This window comes from Dromiciops gliroides, chromosome 3 (genome assembly GCF_019393635.1).
Source record: "Dromiciops gliroides isolate mDroGli1 chromosome 3, mDroGli1.pri, whole genome shotgun sequence".
In the NCBI taxonomy this organism is placed as follows: Eukaryota; Metazoa; Chordata; class Mammalia; order Microbiotheria; family Microbiotheriidae; genus Dromiciops; species Dromiciops gliroides.
The window spans coordinates 608,752,220-608,772,479 of NC_057863.1; the positions used below are offsets into that span (position 1 = coordinate 608,752,220).

Genomic DNA, 20,260 nt, shown 5'->3' on the forward strand with positions numbered 1-20,260 from the left:
CTTGTTCCCTGATCAGATCCCAAGGACAGGATTCCTTTTAGGCTGAAGAAGACCCATCTGTGTTTTGATTTCATAAGCTTTAACAATTAACTACAAAATGCTCTTGTATAATTCCTATTTCCTTCGGGTCCACCAATTTGCCACCATGTTTGTTAGCTACTTTTGGGGGCTGGCCAGCCTCTACCTTGGACAAGGTAGAGTAAGGTGAATCTTTCTTTTTCATAGGTATCATTTGCTTCAAATGTTAATTAATAATCTCTCATCATTATGTATGAATATATGGGAATCCTGACCTCTGCAACATAAAATTGGCAACACTGGTTTGTGTTTCCAGAAATAAAGGATGGTGAATATACCTTCCATGGGCTGTCATGAACTGATATAGAACAAAGCTTCTTAAACTGTGGATTGCAACCCCATATGGGGGTGTGTAACTGAATGTGGGGGTTGTGAAAAATTTGGCTGTAGATGTTCGATTTGTATACCTATTTTGATACCTAAGTACCCAGGGCGTATAAAATTTCTCAGGCAAAAAGGAGTTGCGAGTGGAAAAATCTTAAGAAGCCCCGGTTTAGAAGATACTTTCAAGGACACAGGTAAGTGGAAAGGGAGGCCAATTGGGCCAGGGAGCCAAAAGGGGGGATGACATAGGCCTTAGGAAATATAAACTAGCAAAAGATCTAAAGGAATGACCCAGTGCATGGGGTAGGCGGAAAGATACAGACAACAATCCTACAAGAGAAGTATGTAGGGAAGACAGATGCAGATGAACCCAGAGGCCCAGACTGTCAAAGACAGGTTCTGATTCATCTTTTTTTTTTAAGGGCAATTGGGGTTAAGTGACTTGCCAAGGGTCACACAGCTAGCTGATTCATCTTATCAACGAACTTTCTCTCTGACATCTAGCTATGGCAAAGCTATTGCTCAGCTGTTGACTTCCCAGCTCCTAAATTTGGGAAAAAAAATCATAAAGCTATTTGTGGCACAAAGTAAGTTTCAGATCCAGGTGGATACTAGATCCAAATTTAGAGACACCCGTCTTGCTTGGAGGGAGTATTTGTGACTCTAGGAACACACTGTTGGGTCCACTAACCTGTCACCCATCTTGCGTTCTACATAAATTACAGACCACCCAATTGAAGATTTTACCCAGTGTGCCAGCCCGTGGTAAGCTGTCATTATACAAAACTGATCACAAATGGATAATTGAGAGGGATATTTGGAGACTAAAAGTAAGGATCTCAGCCCCAGAGGTCTAACACTTCATTGCATGTCTCAACCTCAGTCAAGAGGCTTCTGTTCACTTTCCAATCAATCAACATTTATTAAGCACCTACTATGTGCTAGCCATTATGCTATGCACTGGAAGTAAGTAGAACTCAGGAATCTTTCACCATTTATTTAGGCAGATACGTAACCATCATGTAAGATGAGAGATCCTACAAAACACATGGCTGGAGTGTGTTCCTTATTGCATACCCAAAATACTGTGTTTAGGTGTTTTTTTTGTTATTGTTGTTGTTTTTGCCTTTTTTCTATGCAACAGTTCAAACATAGAAGACTGATATGATTTGCTGTAGGTTTAAGACAAATGACTTCTGAGTTCCCAGCTCTGCTGAGTTCTCTAGTTGAAAAACCAAAAAAACCCCCAAAATTGGAAAAGCAAGTTTAAGCCCAGAGTCTTAAGCCATGGTCAGCTCAGCTCTAACAGACTGGAAAGCCCAGGTAATAAATAAACAAATTCCTCCCAGGCAGGCGCAAGGCTGGATTTCAGTCTCTTTTCAGGGGCTTACTCATTCCCTCCTTGTGTGTTCCAGGACTCGGTAAGGAGGCGCAGAGATGGCTCTGGAGCCATGTTCCTCTTGCATGACGGGCAGTGTGGCAGGAGTGTAGATCTCAGAAACATTGTCATTGTTCTCCAGGGCGCCATAGGAAAAGGAAGCTTTAAGGTCAGGTTGAACGGTCATTCCTTTGTCGTGTATATTCTGCATACCTGAAAAAAAGCTCATTTTTTTTTTTCCAAAAGAGGATCATATTGGGGTGGGGTGGGGGGAAATGGGAATACATCTTCACCCCAGCCACTGGCTAATTAGAGAACTAATCATGTACATTGTCAATTTCCTGAGTGCTTTTGATTTTCAAGGGAACATCTATAAAGGCGATCCTTGAAAATGACAGTTGCTTAGCAACAGTGGGATGAATCTTTCAGAAATTATGCATAAAGACCAGGTCCTGTCAAAAGAAGCCACAAGTGGGTACCAAATTCAGAGGTTCATTTTCTTTGGGATAAAATGACCTTGGGAACCAGGACAGCTCCTTGCACACAGTTGGTGCTTAAGAAATGACTATTGAGCAAAAGTAGATGAGGAGCATTCTAAAGTGGGAAGACTGCTGGCCCTGGAGTCAAATCCTGCCTCTGACACTTACTAGGGAATGTGGTGGAAAGAGAACTGGAGTCAGAAAGACCCCAAGTTCAAATCTCACCTCAGATGGGAACCAGCTGAGTGATCTGGAACAAGTCACTTAACTTACCCCAGCCTCAGTTTCCCCATATGTAAAATGAAGAAAACCAAACCAAACCAAAAACCAAAACAATAGCACCTACCTCCCAGGGTTATGAGCAGAGGTGTGCTGGAGCCAGCCTGAAATGGCTGGTGAGAGCTGATTGCTAAATTTTCAGAATGAGCATCTTTGCTTTGGAAATTGGCAAATGCTACCAATTAGAGCTTGGTTTTATTGTTTGTTGATTGTCTAGACTTAATGTGGTGGAGAAAACGTTAATGTTGTGGATTTAACTTAAAAAATGTTGTGAATAAAATTTTTTTTTCCCTCAGAGCCAGTTGTTAAACATTTTCCAGGACTACTGCGCTATGAGGACTAAATGAGACAATCTAAATAAAGCACTTTGAAAAACTTGGATCACTGTAAAAAGTTAGCTATTATTATTGCTACCAGTATAGCCTTGGACCAATCAATTAACCCCCCTGGGCTTCATCTATAAAATGAAGGGGTTAGAGTAGATGATCTCTAAGGTTCTAGTTAATTCTAGATCTATAATCCTATAGAATCATTGATGGGGCAAGAACATTGGAGCTGGGGGTCAGAACTGAGTTCAAATGTTGCCTCAGGGACTTAATTTACTGTGTGACCCTAGGCAAGTCACTTAACCTACCTTTAGCCTCAGTTTCCTCATGTGCAAAATAAGGGTAATAACTAGCTCCTACTCCCCAGGGTTGTTGTGAGGATCAAATGAGAGAACATCTGTAGAGTACTTTGCAAGGGAGGTGCTGTTATTATCCCCATTTCACAGATGAGGAGACTGAGGCAAGTGCCTTGCTTAAGGTCACACAAGTGGTTAAGTGTCTGAGGCCAGATCTGAACTCAGGTCTTCCAAACTCTAGGCCCAGTGCTCTATACACTGGACCACCTAGTTGCTCATCATTTATAGAGAGCCATGGACCCAAGAAGATAGATTTAGCCCTTGAAAATAATTCCTGGCCTGGTGAATCATTTGACCATGGGATTCTGCTGCATGACATCTGAGCCAGTCTACCAAGACAGGGTGGCATCTGCATTGGTGGTGGGAGTCTGTACAGGGATTTCAAGGGCATCTGGACTTCTCTATGGTGGTTTTCTGGGTAGACGTTTCTGGTCCTGCCTTTAAATCCATAATGCCCCTGGTGCATAACAGATTTGCTGTTTTGTGTGCATCTTTAAAAAAAATCTATTATGTTACAGAAGTGCTTGTTTTATTCCACAAATTAAAAATAGAATAAATAAAAATTTTTTAAAAAAATCTACAATGCCTCACACATATCACTGGGAGTTAATTTCTCTTCCCACAGGAATTAGTACCAACTAACAATTTGGAACCTGCTAAGAGGTGCCAAATTCAGGTTCATAAATCTAGACCTGGAAGGAAACTGACAACAGAGCTATTAAATGTCTGAGATGGGATCCGAACCAAGGGCTTCTTGATGCTCTAACCACTGTACCACCTAGCTCCTAAAAATGTAATACTGAGGAGTTGTTGTTGTTTTTCTCCATAGACAGGCTTCATTTCTGGAACTGCTTTGCTTTCTTCACTTCACAAAACTTGACTTAAGTCCATTTTCAGGGCATAATTTTAGATCTAATTTGAGGGGAAAGTTATCACTGGATTTGAAGTTTGAAGGGGCCCTAAGAGATCACCTAATCCAACCCCTGCATTTTTTAAAAATATTTTTTTGGCACAATTGGGGTTAAGTGACTTGCCCAGGATCACAAAAGCTAGTAAGTGTCTGAAGCCAAATTTGAACTCAGGTTCAAACTCAGCTTTCTTGATTCTAGGGCTGGTGCTCTATCTACTGTACCACCTAACTGCCCCAAATCCCTTTATTTTTGACAAGTGAGGAAACTGAAGCTTACTGAGGTAATATTGGCTTAGGGTATAGAGGGCTGCAGTTAGAGTCAAGAAGAACTGAGTTCAAGTCCTGCCTCTGACACTTGGATTCTGTATGACAACGGGTATGTCATCTCACCTTACTAGGTCTCGGTTTCCTCATTTGTAAAATGGGGATAGTAAGACCTGCAGCTAAGGGACATGGGGAGGTACAAATGAGATCATGCATTTAAAGTGGCTTGCAAATTTTACAGGACTCTGTAAATTATAGTGTGACTTGCCCAAGGTCACACAGGTAGAAAATTAAGGAGCAGAGCCAGAATTCGGAATTAAACCCTGTGACTTCAATGAGAGTCTGTCTTCTATTATGTCATGTCCCCCACCCCCAATTCTTTGGGGTGTAGGTTGGACTAGGGGACTTCTGAAATCATCAGGGGGACTGCTAGGTGGCACAGTGGAGTTCAAATCTCACCTCAGAGTCATATTAGCTGGGTGACTCTGGGCAGTCATTTAATCTCTTTGTGCCTCGGTTTCCTCATCTGTAACACGATATGTTGTTTTTCAAGGTCTCTTCTAGCTCTAAACCTGTGGTCCTAGCTTCCTGTCCAGCTCCGAGAGCCTGTTATACTGAGAAATCAATAAACATGTTATGGTTAAGCCCCCTATAATGTCTTTTTTTTTTTTTAGTGAGGCAATTGGGGTTAAGTGACTTGCCCAGGGTCACACAGCTAGTGAGTGTTGTGTCTGAGGCCGGATTTGAACTCAGGTCCTCCTGACTCCAGGGCCAGTGCTCTATCCACTGTGCCACCTAGCTGCCCCTCCTATAATGTCTTAATTTGCATTTCTCTTAGTATTAGTGGATTGGAGCAGCATTTGATCATTTGATCTTCTTCATTTGAGAAGTACTCCTCTCTTTGGACCATTTATCTGTTGGGGAATGGCTCCCATTCTTTCATATTTACGCCAATTCCCTTACATTTGGGATATTAGACCTTTATCAGGGGTTTACTGCAAAGATCCACTCCCCCACACCCTCCACCATGAAGGTTTCCTTTCTACTTCTTTTGTTCAGTTGTTTTTCAGTTGTGTCTAATGCATCGTGACCCCATTTGGGATTTTCTTGGCAAAGATGCTAGAGTGGTTTGTCATTTCCTTCAGCTCATTTGGCAGATGACCCTGAGCAAGTCACTTAACCCTGTTTCCCTCAGTTTCCTCATCTGTAAAATGAAGTGGAAAGGAAACCGTCATGGGGGGGGTGTGGGGGAGTGGATCTTTGCAGTAAACCCCTGCTTTCCTCACATTTGGAAGAAATGTGGAGAGCCATTGCTATAAATCAACCTCATGGGCTCAAAATCCAGGGGTCGCCACCTGCTTGGGATTGCTATTCTGTACTTGGCCCAAAATAGTCAACAAAAGAGAATGTCACAAGGGGCACCTAGGTGGCACAGTGGATAGAGCACTGGCCCTGGATTCAGGAGGACCTGAGTTCAAATCTGGCCTCAGACACTTAACAATTACTAGCTGTGTGACCCTGGGCAAGTCACTTAACCCCAATTGTCTCACCAAAAAAAAAAAAAAAAAAGAGAATGTCACTATGGCTAGATTATCCCCAGATCCCAGAGCCAGAGCTAGAAGGCGTCTCAGAAGCCATCTAGTCCACCCTCAGTCACTTTACAGATGGAGATGAGGCCCTGTGGAGGTGATGTGACTTGCTACACAGGTAGCATCATCAGATGCAGGATTTGAACTCTAGTCCTCAGAGTCCAGACCCAGTGCTCATTCATGCAAAAACCACAGATGTGGCTAAGATATGAAAATGGGAGGTCAATGGACAGGTAACCCAGAGCCTTGCCCTCCAGTAGGGAATGTGCCAGGGGCCTACTGGCCTGCCACACTCGGGCCAGCTGAATCAATAATTTAGCCTTGGTATTAAATCATCTTGGCTCTTCTCCCTCCACTGCTCTGTCATGGTGTGCAAGTGATCTGGGGTTCTCAAAGTTAAGGCCAACCTAGCATAAACTCCAGAGGGTCCTACCCATGCTGGAAAGACTTCTTGTATAGGTAAAACTGTTTCTGTCAACTGCGGACCAGCCTGGATAAGTTTAGAGACATTTGTCAACAGAATGTTGTCTCTGGGGGTGGATTTCTTTTTTTTATTTTTGGCCACAGCAACTCATGAAATTGTCTACTAAGGGTATGGGAAGGGATGGGATGGGGAGGTAGAAAGGGTGACCTGCATCAGTGATGGGGGATGGTCCACACTGATGAGATCACAGGTCTCCCAAGGAATGAGAGGAAGGAACAGACACACACACGCACACACATGTACACACACACATACACACACAGAATAATACCTCACCTCCTCACCTATCTGGATCTTAGCTGAGGAACAAGGAAGGAAACATATAAGGCCTCTAAGCAGCCAGAAAAGACACCCCCAAAGTCCATGCACCAAGCTCATGCACCTTCACCAGAGATACTGGATTTCATAGCAATACAAAGGGCCCCGCCGCCACCTAGCCTCTAGCTTCCAGCCCCACATTGGGTTAGAGGCAGCCAATCAGAAAGGGGGAGGGTGGAAAAGGGGGGGTGACTACAGGTAGGCACGCTGACATGGACAGAGAAGAAAAAGAAAAAAAACATCACTAGCAAAATCAGATAGGAGAACTCACAAAGCACAGTAGTCGGGGGCCAATTTAGCTTAGGGGCAAAAAGTCCTATACACCTCAATAGTCTGAGGGCAGGCCTAGATTCTAGCACCATATACTAATAACAGGTGTTCAGAGTGATGACCCAGAGTCAAACAAAGGGTTAAGTTATCTTCGGCATCCTCTGTTTAAGAAGACAGGGAAATGTGTGAGACAGGGGAATATTTTCAAATAATGACTGACATTTACATAGCCCTTTGAAGTTCACAAAATCCATCTTGTTATTTGGTTCTTGCCGCCACCCAAGGACGTACATACACTAGACTGGGGCTTCTTCACCTTTTTCCGTTTTAAACTTGTGACCCTGAGACCCTGGTATGTAGGTATATAAAGTAGGTATACACAGCCTTTTACTGTTGCCAATTTTTTCATGACCCCCACATTCAGTGATGTGACCCCATATGGTCATGACCCCCAGTTTAAGAAGCTTTGCGTTATACCGTAAGCTCCTTGAGAGAAGGGGCTAGCTTTCGCCTTTCTTTCTTCATTTCCTCAGCACTTAGTATAGGTACTATTTACTCCCATTTTACATATGAGGAAATGGAGGCACAGAGAGGTCACATAGCCAGGAAGCTTCCGGAAGGAGGTGGGGAGGGGTGCAGCAGTGTTGGGTTCAAAACCTGCTTTGGAGGCTCCCTTAGCTGTATTATGCTGGGCAACTCACTTGTCACAGCTTCCTCATTTGTAAGATAAGGGCATCAGATTAAGTGGCCCCCAGGGGTTCTTTCTGGCTTTAAATCCATGATCCTGGGTAGGACTGAAGCCCAGGTCTTCTGGACTGCAAGTCTGATGCTTTGTCCATTATGCCGTGCTGAGCTCTGTTCTCCCTCTCCTGGTTTTTCTTCCTTTCCCTTTCTTTTCCCTCTTCCTCTCCCCATATCTTTCCCTCTTCCCCTGTCTCTTTCCTTCTCTCTCCCTCTCTTTTTTCCTTCTTTTTTTAATTTTCCCTTTCTTTCCTTCTCTTTCCCCTCTTTTCCCCATATCCTTCCCTCCCTTCCCTGTTTCTCTCCCTCCTGTCTTCCTGTTTCTCCCCTCTCCTCTGTCCCCTCTGCCCGTCTCCCTTTTTGTCTCCATTTCTCTGTCTCCCTCCCTCCCTTGCTATCTCTTTCATCCCCCTCTGAAATTTAGCATTTCCTTCAATTATTCAAAAACATCATTCTGAGAAAGGATCCCTAGGCTTTGCCAGACCCACAAAGGGGTCCAGAGCCCAAAAGAAGTTGCTTTGGAACCATAGGATTTGGCATGAGAAGCACCTTTGAAATCATCCAGGGCCTAACCCAAGCCCCTTATTTGCAACAAGAAAATATAGACCAAGAAAGAGTGCAGGGACTCCCCTAAGGTCAAACAGGGGTTGAGGAAACCTCTTCATCCTACAATGGGGCAATTCAGTGGCACAACGGATGGGGAGCCGGGCTTGGAGTCAGGTTAACCCGAGTTCAGATCCTGTCTCAGACACTTAGTAGCTGAGTGACCTGGTGTAAGCCATATAACTTCTCTCAGCCTCGGTTTCTTTATGTGGAAAATGGGAGGGGGAGGCAAATTAAAAAACCTCTGAGTCTGTCAACCGTCTCTAGATCTAAATCTCAGTCATTTGGAAGAACCTTCACTATCCAGAATGACATACACCAAGGGCCTTCATGGCCTGGATCTTGATGCATCAGCAATAATTCTATCAAGGGAGACAGATTTTCCCTCCAAGAGACAACGTAAAACATGGAGGAGAGGTGAGGCAGCTTCGGTGGAGCTGGGGTTCCTCTGGAAAGCAAGGACAGAGTAAAAGCTAGCTGGGTGAAGGGGGCTCAGACAAAGGAAAAGCCAACGGAGGCATCAACATCAGGTGGACCTGAAGTCAGGGAGCTCTGGTGAGCTGGGGCAAGTTACTTTGCGCCTCTGTCTGCCTCAGTTTCTTTGACTGTAAAATGTGGGTAATAATAGTGCCCATACCCGGAGGTTGTTGTGTACAGCCCAGTGCCTGGTATGCAGGAGGTGCTATATAAATGCTTATTGCCTTTCCTTCTCTTCCCCTGTGTTTCCATGAGCCCACAGAGGGTAAAAGAACTATGGGAAAAACGGGGATGACACAGCAGCTCAGCTAACCCAGCCTCTCCTCCCCCTGCCCCCATGCCCACACCCCTCTCCATTCCACACAGACAGTGCAAGGGTTACCTGGCATGGCGTCCATGGAAATGTAGGGTTCAAATGGAACGGCCTTCCTTCTGTTCCTTGTGATCAGGAAGACTCCCAAGAAGGCAACGAGGCAGCTGAGGAGAGCGGATAACACAGGAGACGAAATAAGGGCCAGGTGACTGGAGTCTGAGACCGAGAACCTCTGATCCCAGGGGGTAGAGAGGATGGTAGACAAGGCTGGGAACAGACTGGGGGAGGGGCATCTCATCTCTGATCAGCAGGGAGCGTCAGATTCACGGGCCTCAGCCCCCTCCCTCCGCCTCCCCACCCACTCTTCCTCCCTGCCTTCTTTCCCTCAGCAGAGCCACCATGGCAATAAATGATGGGGAAATAGGAGTCCTAAAAGGGGAGGAGACTGGGAAATGGAATGAAGTCTTCGAGAAGTCTCTGTGGCTTAAGACGATTCTCCCGCAATGACAAAATGATCCTGGCTGGGGATATGGCACAGTGGATAGAGCACTGGCGCTTGAGTCAGGAAGACCCAAGTTCAAATTTGGCCTCAGGTACTGTCTGGGCAACCCTGGGCAAGTCACTCGACTGCTCTTTGCCTCAGTTTCCTCATCTGTCAAATGGGGATAATAACATCTACCCTGGATTGTTATCTCAGATGAGATAATTGCAAAGTGTGTAGCACAGTGCCCGACGCATAGATACATTGGCTAGTGTTGTTCTGGGGGTTAAACACACCGTTACTTTACAGGGGAGTGTCCTAGAATCAGGCCATCGCAGATCTAGAACTGGAAGGAACCTTGAAAGTCATTGGATCTAATCTCTCTATTTTACAGATGAGGAAACTGAGGCTCAGCTTAAGTGATCTGGCCAAGCCAACCCAGGTAGGGACCTTAGGATCTGAACTCAGGTTCTCTGCCTCATGCCTGGGGAATAGCTGAAGATGGCACCTGAATGTAAAGGGATCCTAATTGTGCTCCAAGAAGTGGGCAGATAGGAGGAATTCAGAAACACACGATTACTGTCTCATTTGATCCTCACAACTACCCTGGGAGATAGGTGCTACTATTATTCCCATTTTACAGAGGAGAAAACAGAGGAAGACAGAGGTTAAGTGACTTACTCAGGGTCACACAGCTAGTAAGTATCTGAGGCTGGATTTGAACTCAGGTCTTCTTGACTCCAGCTGCCGCACCGAGCAACCTCTTGAGGTCCATTTTCCCATCCACAAAACAAGAGGGGCTGGATTGGACGACCTCTAAGAGCTATTCCAGCTTGAAATCTATGATTTTTAAGCATTGTGACCCATTTTGGTTGCGAAGAATATAGGATGGAAGACATTTCCCTCCTGTTATTAGAGCAGAGGTAGATGAGGGAACCACTACAGGGATGGATTATTGCATACAGTCAGAGGTCATTTTGTCTGTTGTTTTTTCTTAACTGTTATAAGGGAGGGTATAGAGTTTGAAATGTTAGTGGTACGAAAAACAAAAAGCATAAATAAAGCTTTTTTATTTTATCTTCATTTTTGGAGGCAATTGAGGTTAAGTGACTTGCTCAGGGTCATGCAGTGTCTGAGGCTGGATTTGAACTCAGGTCTTCCTGACTCTAGGTCTGGTGCTCTATCCATTACGCCACCTAGCTACCCTAATAAAGCCTTACAAACAAACAAAAAGACCTATGTGTTTGTGTGCAGGCAATGAGGATGGGCATTAACTCACCCAAGTGCAAACATACATATGTGAAGAGCATCCTCCCCAATGAAATCCAAGTAAAATGTTGCTCCTAACAAAAAAAAATCACAAGTTTAAGTGCTTTTCTTTAACAAAATTTTAAAAAATAAACTTGAAAAGATTCCATATATACCACAATCTTCCTAGCACTACTTTGTGGAAACAGAGTCACTCTATCCAATGACTGAGGCAAGGCTGAACAAACGGTAACAAACTGTAACACAATATGACTGTGCTGTAAGAGATGATGAATATGATGAATACAGAGAAGCCTGGCTAGACTTACCCGAACTGATGCAAAGTGAAGTGAGCAGAACCAAGAGGCCGATATACACAATGACTACTATGATACCGAACAAGAGAACATGAATGATGTGAGATGATTATAAAGAACAACCATAGCCCCAAAGGAGAAAGGAGAGAAAACCCTGCCCCCTCCCCCTACTTCCTTGTTCAGCTCCTTTGCAGAGGTTTGGGGTCCGCAGATGGAGAACATTGCAGACTTTTTTGAAGTGTTGACTGGTTTTGCTGGGTTTTTTTTCTCTTATCTTCTTCATCTTAAAAAATATTTGTTATAAGGAATGGTTCTCTGGGAAGGGGAGGAGGATACAAGGGAAATCTAGGCAATGTAAAAATAAAATAGAGCAAAAAAATTAAAAAAAAATAAACACTAAACTTCAAAAACAATCAGACATAAAGGACAAGACTTTTTTATTATTATTATTATTTTTTTTTTAGGGGCAATGAGGGTTAAGTGACTTGCCCAGGGTCATACAGCTAGTAAGTGTCAAGTGTCTGATGCTGGATTTGAACTCAGGTCCTCCTGAATCCAAGGTCAATGCTTTATCCACTGCGCCACCTAGCTGCCCCCAAGACTTTTTTTTAAACTCTCATCTCCCAGCCTTTAACCAAAGGAATTAACAACCACCAAATAAGCAAAGAAAACGCATTTGTGTGCTGACTTCCCTTAACAATAATAACAGACATCTACGTAGCACAGGATCGTGGAATCATGGAGTCCAAATCCCTCATCATACAGATGAGGAAACAGAGGCCCAGAGAGTGACTTGCCCAAGGTCATGTAACCATTGTTAGAGGCTAGATGTGAAACCAAGCAATTTAAGATTGGCAAAGCACCTTATGTATATGATCTCCTTTGAGTCTCACAACAGACCCCTGAGGCAGGTGCTCTGTGGAGAGCATTATTCCCATTTTACAGATAATGACACTGCGGCTCACAGTGACGAAGGTAAATGTCAGGGGGCTAGATTTGAACTTAGGTCCTCCCTGACTCCAGGCCCAGAACTTTAACCATTAAATTAACGTTGCTTTCCAGTATGATACATACTCTGTGTTCCATCACCATTTGTCCTATTTTCTTTCTGTTTGTACTCTTTTTTCTTTTTTTTTTTAGTGAGGCAATTAAGTGACTTGCCCAGGGTCACACAGCTAGCAAGTGACAAGTGTCTGAGGCCACATTTGAACTCAGGTCCTCCTGAATCCAGGGCTGGTGCTTTATCCATTGCGCCACCTAGCTGCCCTGTACTCTTTTCCAATCAACTGAAAATACACCGGCTTTGGAGCTGGGTGAGACTCTGAGCAACCCTGGCATCCTCACTTGTAAAAGGAAGGGACTGGGCTAGATGTACCCTGAGGTCCCATCTTCCTCGATGTCTGTCAAAGATACAACATTCTATTCATTTGCCCCATGTACTGCCTGTGCCCATGCCTGGAATTCTCTCTCTCCTCACCTGTCTTCTTGCTTCCTTTGAAACCAAACTAAAATCCTACCTCCCACAGGAAATCTTTTTCAACCTTCCCCTTAATCTAGTGCCTTCCCTCTGTTGATTATTTCCAAATTATCTCGTCTCTAGCTTGTTTGTACATAACTGTTTACATGTTGTCTCCCCCATTAGATGGTGAGGGCAGAGACTGTCTTTTACCTTTCTTTGTATTCCCAGAATGATTGGCACATAGTAGGTACTTAATAAATGTTTACTGACTGCCTGCCTTTATCTATTACTATTGATTAGTAATATTATTTATCATTCATTTATTTATTATTTATCTATTACTATTTATCCAGCCATGCTGCTAGTTGATCCAAATATAGGCCTAACACTTAAAATCACTTTGGAAGGAAAATATACAGACATGCAGCCAAACACATTCATATTTCCTATAGTTGGAACAACTGGCAGCAGAGTATGGGGGAAGACGCAATAAACTTGGAGTTAGGAAGCTCAAGGCTCAGAACCCAGATCTGGCTCTCATTGCTGGGTGACCACAAGCAAAATCACATCTCTCTCTCTCTAAATACCTCTTTCAAAAATGCCACTGAATGGGCAGCTAGGTGGTGCAGTGGATAGATAGAGCACCAGCCCTGGATTCAGAAGGACCCGAGTTCAAATCCGGCCTCAGACACTTAACACTTACTAGCTGTGTGACCCTGGGCAAGTCACTTAACCCCAATTGCCTCACACAAAAAAATGCCACTGATTATTTATATAGGCCAACAGCCGCTAGATGCTAGGCCTGGACTTAGAAAGACTCATCTTCCTGAGTTCAAATCCAGCTTCAGCACCTATTAGCTGTGTGATCCTGGCCAAGTCACTTAACCCTGTTTTGCCTCAGTTTCCTCATCAATAAAATGAACTGGAAAAGAAAATGGCAAATTGCTCCAGGATCTTTGCCAAGAAAAGCCCAAATAGGATTGTGAAGAGTCGGACGTGACAGAAAGATGGCAACAACAAACAACAAAAATGTGTATAGGCCACTTCTTAGATGTTAGAGAAGCCATATTTGGCTTGAAAAACCGACTAATACTTGGACCAGTTATAGCAAGAACAGGGAAAAGAGAGGGGGGGAAAAAGCATTTTTAGTAATATAGTTACTCTCTTTTCATTCAGTCTTGCCATCCTATCCCTGCTCTTTAAAATTTGGAATGTAAGACCACATTTTGAATCCTGGCTCTGTGTGACCTTGAGCAACTCACTTGAACTCTTTGAGACTCAGTTTCCAATGTTTCCAATGGCGACGAGGTAACTTGTACCATTTATTTCACAGCGTGCTCATGAGCAAAGTGCTTTGTGTACTGTTACATGCTCTAGAAATAAGAGATATCCTTACCATACAAATATTGAGGATTGCTTGACTGACCTTGCCCAAGAGAACTGAAGAATCTGACCTATAGAGCACATCTCAAGACCCCCCAAGGGAGGGTGCAAAGGCAGCATGCTTTCTGTAGGTTTCCTCTTAGGATTCCAAGGGTCATCTTCCACTAGAGTCATTGTGGTGCAAAAGTGGTAGACCTAAGGGTCATGTCCTAGCTCTGTGATTTACTGGCTATGGAGCCTGGGGTGTCATTTTACTTCTCCTCAGTTTCCCTATCTGTAAAATACGGACAGATAATAATATTTGCAGTGCTAAGCTCCCAGAGTTTTTGGGAGAGAAGCATTTTGCAAACCTTGGAGCTTTCCAGAAAGGTATGCTCTCTTATTATTATTATTATTATTATTTTGGTGAGGCAATTGGGGTTAAGTGACTTGCCCAGAGTCACACAGCTAGTATTAAGTGTCTGAGGCCTGATTTGAACTCAGGTCCTCCTGACTCCAGGGCTGGTGCTCTATCCACTGTGTCACCTAGCTGCCCCCTCTCTTATTATTGCTAATGCTTGCATCGGATGCCTCATGGGGCAGGTTCAGAGGATCAAACATAATGGAGGATGTGAAGAGCTTGGTAAAGCCCTTATGTAAGTGTGAGTTAAGTTTTAATGGATTCATGGATGTTTACTTTAGTCTGGGTTTGTGTTTTTTTAAAATTTGATTTTTAAAAAAAATTCTGAACTTAAATACCCCCCCCCAAAAAAAGGGGGGGTGTAATTCCACATACATGGTAGAACAGAAAAATTTATTTGGTTTCCCCATTCCCCCTGACAGCACCTCAGGAGAACACAATTCAATCAAAGTGAGGTTTCTTCTTGAAGGTTGGGGTAAAAAAGATTACAACCACCTAACTACAGAGTTATCACCTCATCACCACAAACCATAATCTAATTGCAGAAAAGGAAAGAACATAGGACAGGATCAGAATGCTTGGCTTTTCTACTCATGAACCATCGGACTTTGGGAAAGCTACTTGTCTGAGCCTCAGTTTCCTTACTTGTAAAATGAGGGTTGGACTAAATGATCTCTAAGGGCCCTTCCAGCTCGCTCCGATGTTTCATGTTCTAAGGTCCCCACAGCTCAGACCTTCTGTGTTCTTGACCTGATAATTCTGGAATTTAGCTTCATTATTCCTTGGAGTTTTCATTTTGGGATCTCTTTCACAAAGTGATTGGTGGATTCTTTTTTTTTTTGGGGGGGGGCAGGGCCATGAGGGTTAAGTGACTTGCCCAGGGTCACACAGCTAGTAAGTGTCATGTGTCTGAGGCCAGATTTGAACTCAGGTCTTCCTGAATCCAGGGCCGGTGCTTTATCCACTGAGCCACCTAGCTGCCCCTGGTGGATTCTTTTAATGATTATTTTACCCTCTGGTTCTAGGCTGTCAGGGCAGTATTCCTTGATAATTTCTTGAAAGATGCTGTTCAGGCTTTTTTTTTTTTTTTTGATCATGGCTTTCAGGTAGTCCAATAATTCTTAAATTACCTTTCCTAGATCTATTTTCCAGATCAGTTGCTTTTTCAATGAGGCATTTTATATTTTCTTCTATTATTTTCATTCTCTTGACTTTCTTTGACTGATTCTTGATGTCTCATAGAGTCATTAGCTTCCAATTGCCCAATTCTAATTTTTAAGGAATTATTTTCTTTAGTCAGCTTTTCTACCTCCTTTTCCATTTGACCAAATCTACTTTTAAAGGAGTTTTTTTCTTCAGTGAATTTTTCTCCCACTTGACCAATTATATTTTTTTGTGTTTTTTTTTAATTTAAATTTAAATTTTAGTAGGGCAATGAGGGTTAAGTGACTTGCCCAGGGTCACAGAGCTAGTAAGTGTCAAGTGTTTGAGGCCAGATTTGAACTCAGGTCCTCCTGAATTCAGGGCCGGTGCTCTATCCACTGCGCCACCTAGCTGCCCCTTGATCTTTCTTATTAACATAGTAGCTTTCTATGGTCAGGGTTTTTTTTCCTGTTTTTTTTTTTCTCATTTTTTAGCTTATTTTGTGACTATTAAAGTTGAGCTCTGCCAAGGCTTCTTGCACCCAGGACCAAGGGCCTGTTCACTGGCTTTCTGTGCTGGGGCCTCTGGGGCTCAAGGCTTGCTCATTGCATTGGGGTGGCCTGGCCTAGTCACACTCCTGCTGGGGTGTGTGTGTGTGTGTGTGTGTGTGTGTGTGTAAGGGGCAGGGCAGGGGTTCCCAGGCCAGTAGTTTGCCTTCTGTACTATGGCTGGAATCCTCACAGCTGCCCTGCTGTGCCACTAGCCTGCTGAGGCAGGACCAAGGGGCCTCAGTTGCTAATCTGTGCTGTGGCTAAAAGCCTCCCTCTGGCTAGTCTGGACACAGCCTGCGCTGGGCTATGTCCCCACCCAAGTGACAGAGATTTTTCCTCAAGTCCCTGAGTTATCTTGAGCTGGAAAATTAAAATTGTTTCACTCCATCTTTTTCTGGGTTCTCTCAATCCAGAATCAGCTTGATTTAATGTTGTTTTTGAGGGAAACTGGACAGAGTTCAGGCAACTTCCTGACTTCTTTCTTGGTTCCTTGACATTCTGTGTTCTAAGGGTCCTCCCAGTTCTGACATCCTGTATTCTAAAGGCCTCTCAATTCTGACATTCCATGTTCTAAGGTCCTTTCTAGCTCTGACATTTTGTATTCTAAGGGCCCTCACATCTCTGACATCCTGTGTTCTAAGGGCCCTCCCAGTTCTGACATTCTCTGTTCTAAAGACCTCTCAATCCTGACATTTCATGTTCTAAGGTCCTTTCTAGCTCTGACATCCTGTGTTCTAAGGGCCTTCCCAGCTCTGACATTCTGTATTCTAAGTGCCCACCCAGTTCTGACATTCTCTCTCCTTAGGCCCCTCCTACTTCTGACATTCTGTGTTCTAAGGGCCCTCCCAGCTCTGACATCATTGTGGTGAATGGTAATAGCTAGCATTCATATGATAGCACATTGAAGTTTGCCAGATACTTGACACATGTTGCCTTATTTGATCTTCACAAGAACAGTGGGAGAGAGGTGTTGTTATATCCCCATTTTACACAGAAGAAAATAGAGGCTGACAGTGCATCTCCTGGGGTCACATAGCCAGGAGGTGTCTGAGTCTAGATTTGAACTCAGACCTTCCTGACTCTAAACAAATGGCCCTCTGTCCATTGTACCACTTCACTACCTTTCATTTCTTGATTTGAATTCTATGGGGATAAGGCACTGGATAAGGAGCCAGGAAAATCTGGGCTCAAATTTCAGCTCCTGTACTTACTAGTTCTATGAACCTGGGTTTAATCTCTCTATGCCTCAGTCTCCTTATCTGTAAAACAAAGGGGTTGGACTCTAAGGTCCCTTCTAGCACTAACATTCTATAATTTTGTAATTCTCCTTAGGCAGAATGATCCAGTAGAATGAGGCAGCCTGGCTCGGTAAGAAAGGCTTCATTAGGCCCCTAGGATTGCACATTAGCGTCATCTCCCTGCCATGAATTATGAAAAGAAAAGAAAAGAAAATCCAGCCATTTCATCATAGTTACCTGCTGTGATTGCGACGGTTGTAGACAGAATGTAGCCCACACTGGCAATCAAGGAGGAATCGTAGAGCTGCGTGGCCTGGCTTAAGAAGCTTCAATAAAGGAAGCAAAGACGTGGGTCAGTTGCATGGAGGAAAGGTCAGGAAAGTTAGGATTCTATTCCCTGACTGTAAGTGGGTAATGCTGCAGCCTAGAACATCAAGGAGGCATCTAGTATCAAAAGAACCAAGGCTATTATTACATTCATATTACTGGGCATCACTTTTAATAGCAGCTCTTTTTTTTTTTTTTTTTTTGCGGGGCAGTGGGGTTTAAGTGACTTGCCCAAGGTCACACAGCTAGTAAGTGTTGTGTCTGAGGCCGGATTTGAACTCAGGTCCTCCTGACTCCAGGGCCAGTGCTCTATCCACTGCGCCACCTAGCCGCCCCCAGGGCATCACTTTTGAGAAAAGAAATGGTACTTGGGAAGACTCACGTGCCTGGCTCTCTGCTGGCCACCTTTCCAATCCAGCCCAGTGCCTGGCACATAGTAGGTGCTTAGTAAATGTTTATTGATGGATTATCATGGCTCAGAACAGTGGATGAAACACTTTGGGGGATCTGGACCTTTTTAACCTCAGACTCTCTCTTCTGGCTAAACCAAGCACTGTTCCCTGAACATCAAAGTTCTTCTTTATTCTGCCTGAATTTCCAGCCCTATTCTTTTTCCCTCTCATCTCTGAAGGGAAGGTTAATATTCTACAAGGCCTACTTCAAATGCCTACTCCATGAAGCCTTCCTCTTCCTCTATCCAGATGCAATCTTTCTCTTCCTTGAACGCCTCATGGTGCCTTGTCTGTACCTTTCTCATTATAGTTTTTTATACCTTCCTTTGTATCATAGTTCTTTTTTAAAAAAAAATAGTATTTTATTTTAATTTTTTTTCCAATTACATGTAAAGACAATTTGTAACATTCATTAAAAAAAACCAAAAACCTTTGGGGCAGCTGGGTGGTGCAGTGGATAAAGCACTGGACAATTCAAGAGGACCTGAGTTCATATCTAGCCCCAGTCAGATACTTGACACTTACTAGCTGTGTGACCCTGGGCAAGTCACTTAACCCTCACTGCCCAGCAAAAAACCCAAAAAACAAAAACCACTATAACAAAAAAAACACCCAACCTTTGAATTCCAAATTTTTCTCCCTCCCTTTCCTCTCCCCTTCCTAAAATGGTAAGCAATTTGATGTAGGTTATATATACGCAATCATATCATAGCTCTTTTGTACACTCACTCTTTCCCTGCTAATAGACTGTAAACCCCTTGAGGGCAAAAACTCTGCCATTCTGGGGAACTCTTTGTAACCTCAGCACCTAGCAAAATGCCCTGCAATCAGGGACTGAGTAGGCCTGAGTCAACTAAGGATATTAGACAAATAACAGAGCTCTCTCTTAAGCAACTGACATGGATTAGGAAATGAGAGAAGGCATTCTGTTGCTCCAGGCTGGCCCTCATCATGTATTTCTTTGATCCTCAGGATTAAGAGAAAACTTGTAGCATTTCTGACCCCTTTGTGGCAAATGAGATGTCACCCTAGGAGGGATTGGCTGGGGAGTATAAATATTGCCAATATCTTTCATCATAATGCTCTTTCTCTACCAGTTTGTTTGTTTGTTTGTTTGTTTCTTTTTCTTTCTGGTGAGGCAACTGGGGTCAAGTGACTTGCCCAGGGTCACACAGCTGGTAAGTGTTAAGTGTCTGAGGCCGGATTTGAACTCAGGTCCTCCTGAATCCAGGGCCGGTGCTCTATCCACTGCGCCACCTAGCTGCCCGTCTCTACCAGTTTCAAAAGTAGGACCTCATCAGCGTTTGAAAATGGAAGATCGTGAGGGGCAGCAGGAAGAGGAGGCAGCTTACGCAGCTTGATAGACAGCCGTGGCGATCATGCACACCAGCATCACGTAGAAGATGGGGTAGTCAAGCTGGAGGTTCCCTTGAATCGATAAGACGAGCATTCCTGCCACAGCTTTGACAGTCACCACTGTCATGGAACCTGGAAATGATTCACAGAATAAAAAAAAAATCATTTTCTTTTAAAACAACATGTACACACATATTATGGGAATTTCCCAATATCAACTCTGCCATCCCCATGGAATCCTATCTGGTAACAAATTAAAACAGACAAAAACTGAATGAAAAAACAATTGTGTATTACAGTACATGCCACACAGAGGCTAGGTGGCTCAGTACACAGAGCGCAGGACCCGGAGTCAGGAAGACCTGAGTTCAAATCTAGTCTCAGACACTTACTAGATGTGTGGCTCTGGACAAGTCACTTAACCTCTCTTTTCTTCAATTTCCTTATCTATAAAATCAGAATAATAACAGCATCTGCTTCTCACTGATGCAATGATCAAATGAGATATTTGTAGAGTGCGTGGCAAACTTCGAAGTGCTATAAAAATACCAGCTATCATCATTATTATTATTCTGTACCTCTAGTCTTCTATCTCTCTACAGAGAGAAGTGATCAGTCTTTCACCCTCTGTTCTGAACCATGACCATCCACTAATCAATAAACAATTATCAAGCGCCTACTAAATGCCAGGTACTGGGTTAAATGTTGCTATGAGT

The 20,260-nt window shown here is 43.6% G+C and overlaps 1 protein-coding gene across 3 annotated transcripts in view; it reads right to left on the bottom strand.

The window, feature by feature from the left end:
- Positions 1-822: 822 nt before the first annotated feature.
- Positions 823-20,260, bottom strand: part of NIPAL3 (NIPA like domain containing 3) — a 58,528-nt gene continuing 39,090 nt past the window's right edge. For 2 of the 3 annotated variants that reach the window (XM_043994193.1, XM_043994192.1), the window contains exons 8-12: positions 19,541-19,676; positions 17,647-17,735; positions 10,950-11,013; positions 9,259-9,353; positions 823-1,993 (exon numbers count right to left, since the gene is read on the bottom strand). In XM_043994193.1, coding sequence (XP_043850128.1) covers positions 1,794-1,993; positions 9,259-9,353; positions 10,950-11,013; positions 17,647-17,735; positions 19,541-19,676 — 584 coding nt within the window. In that variant the 3' untranslated portion in view covers positions 823-1,793. Of the gene's footprint in view, positions 1,994-6,743; positions 6,767-9,258; positions 9,354-10,949; positions 11,014-17,646; positions 17,736-19,540; positions 19,677-20,260 lie in introns of all 3 variants that reach the window. The other variant, XM_043994194.1, reaches the window with a different exon arrangement.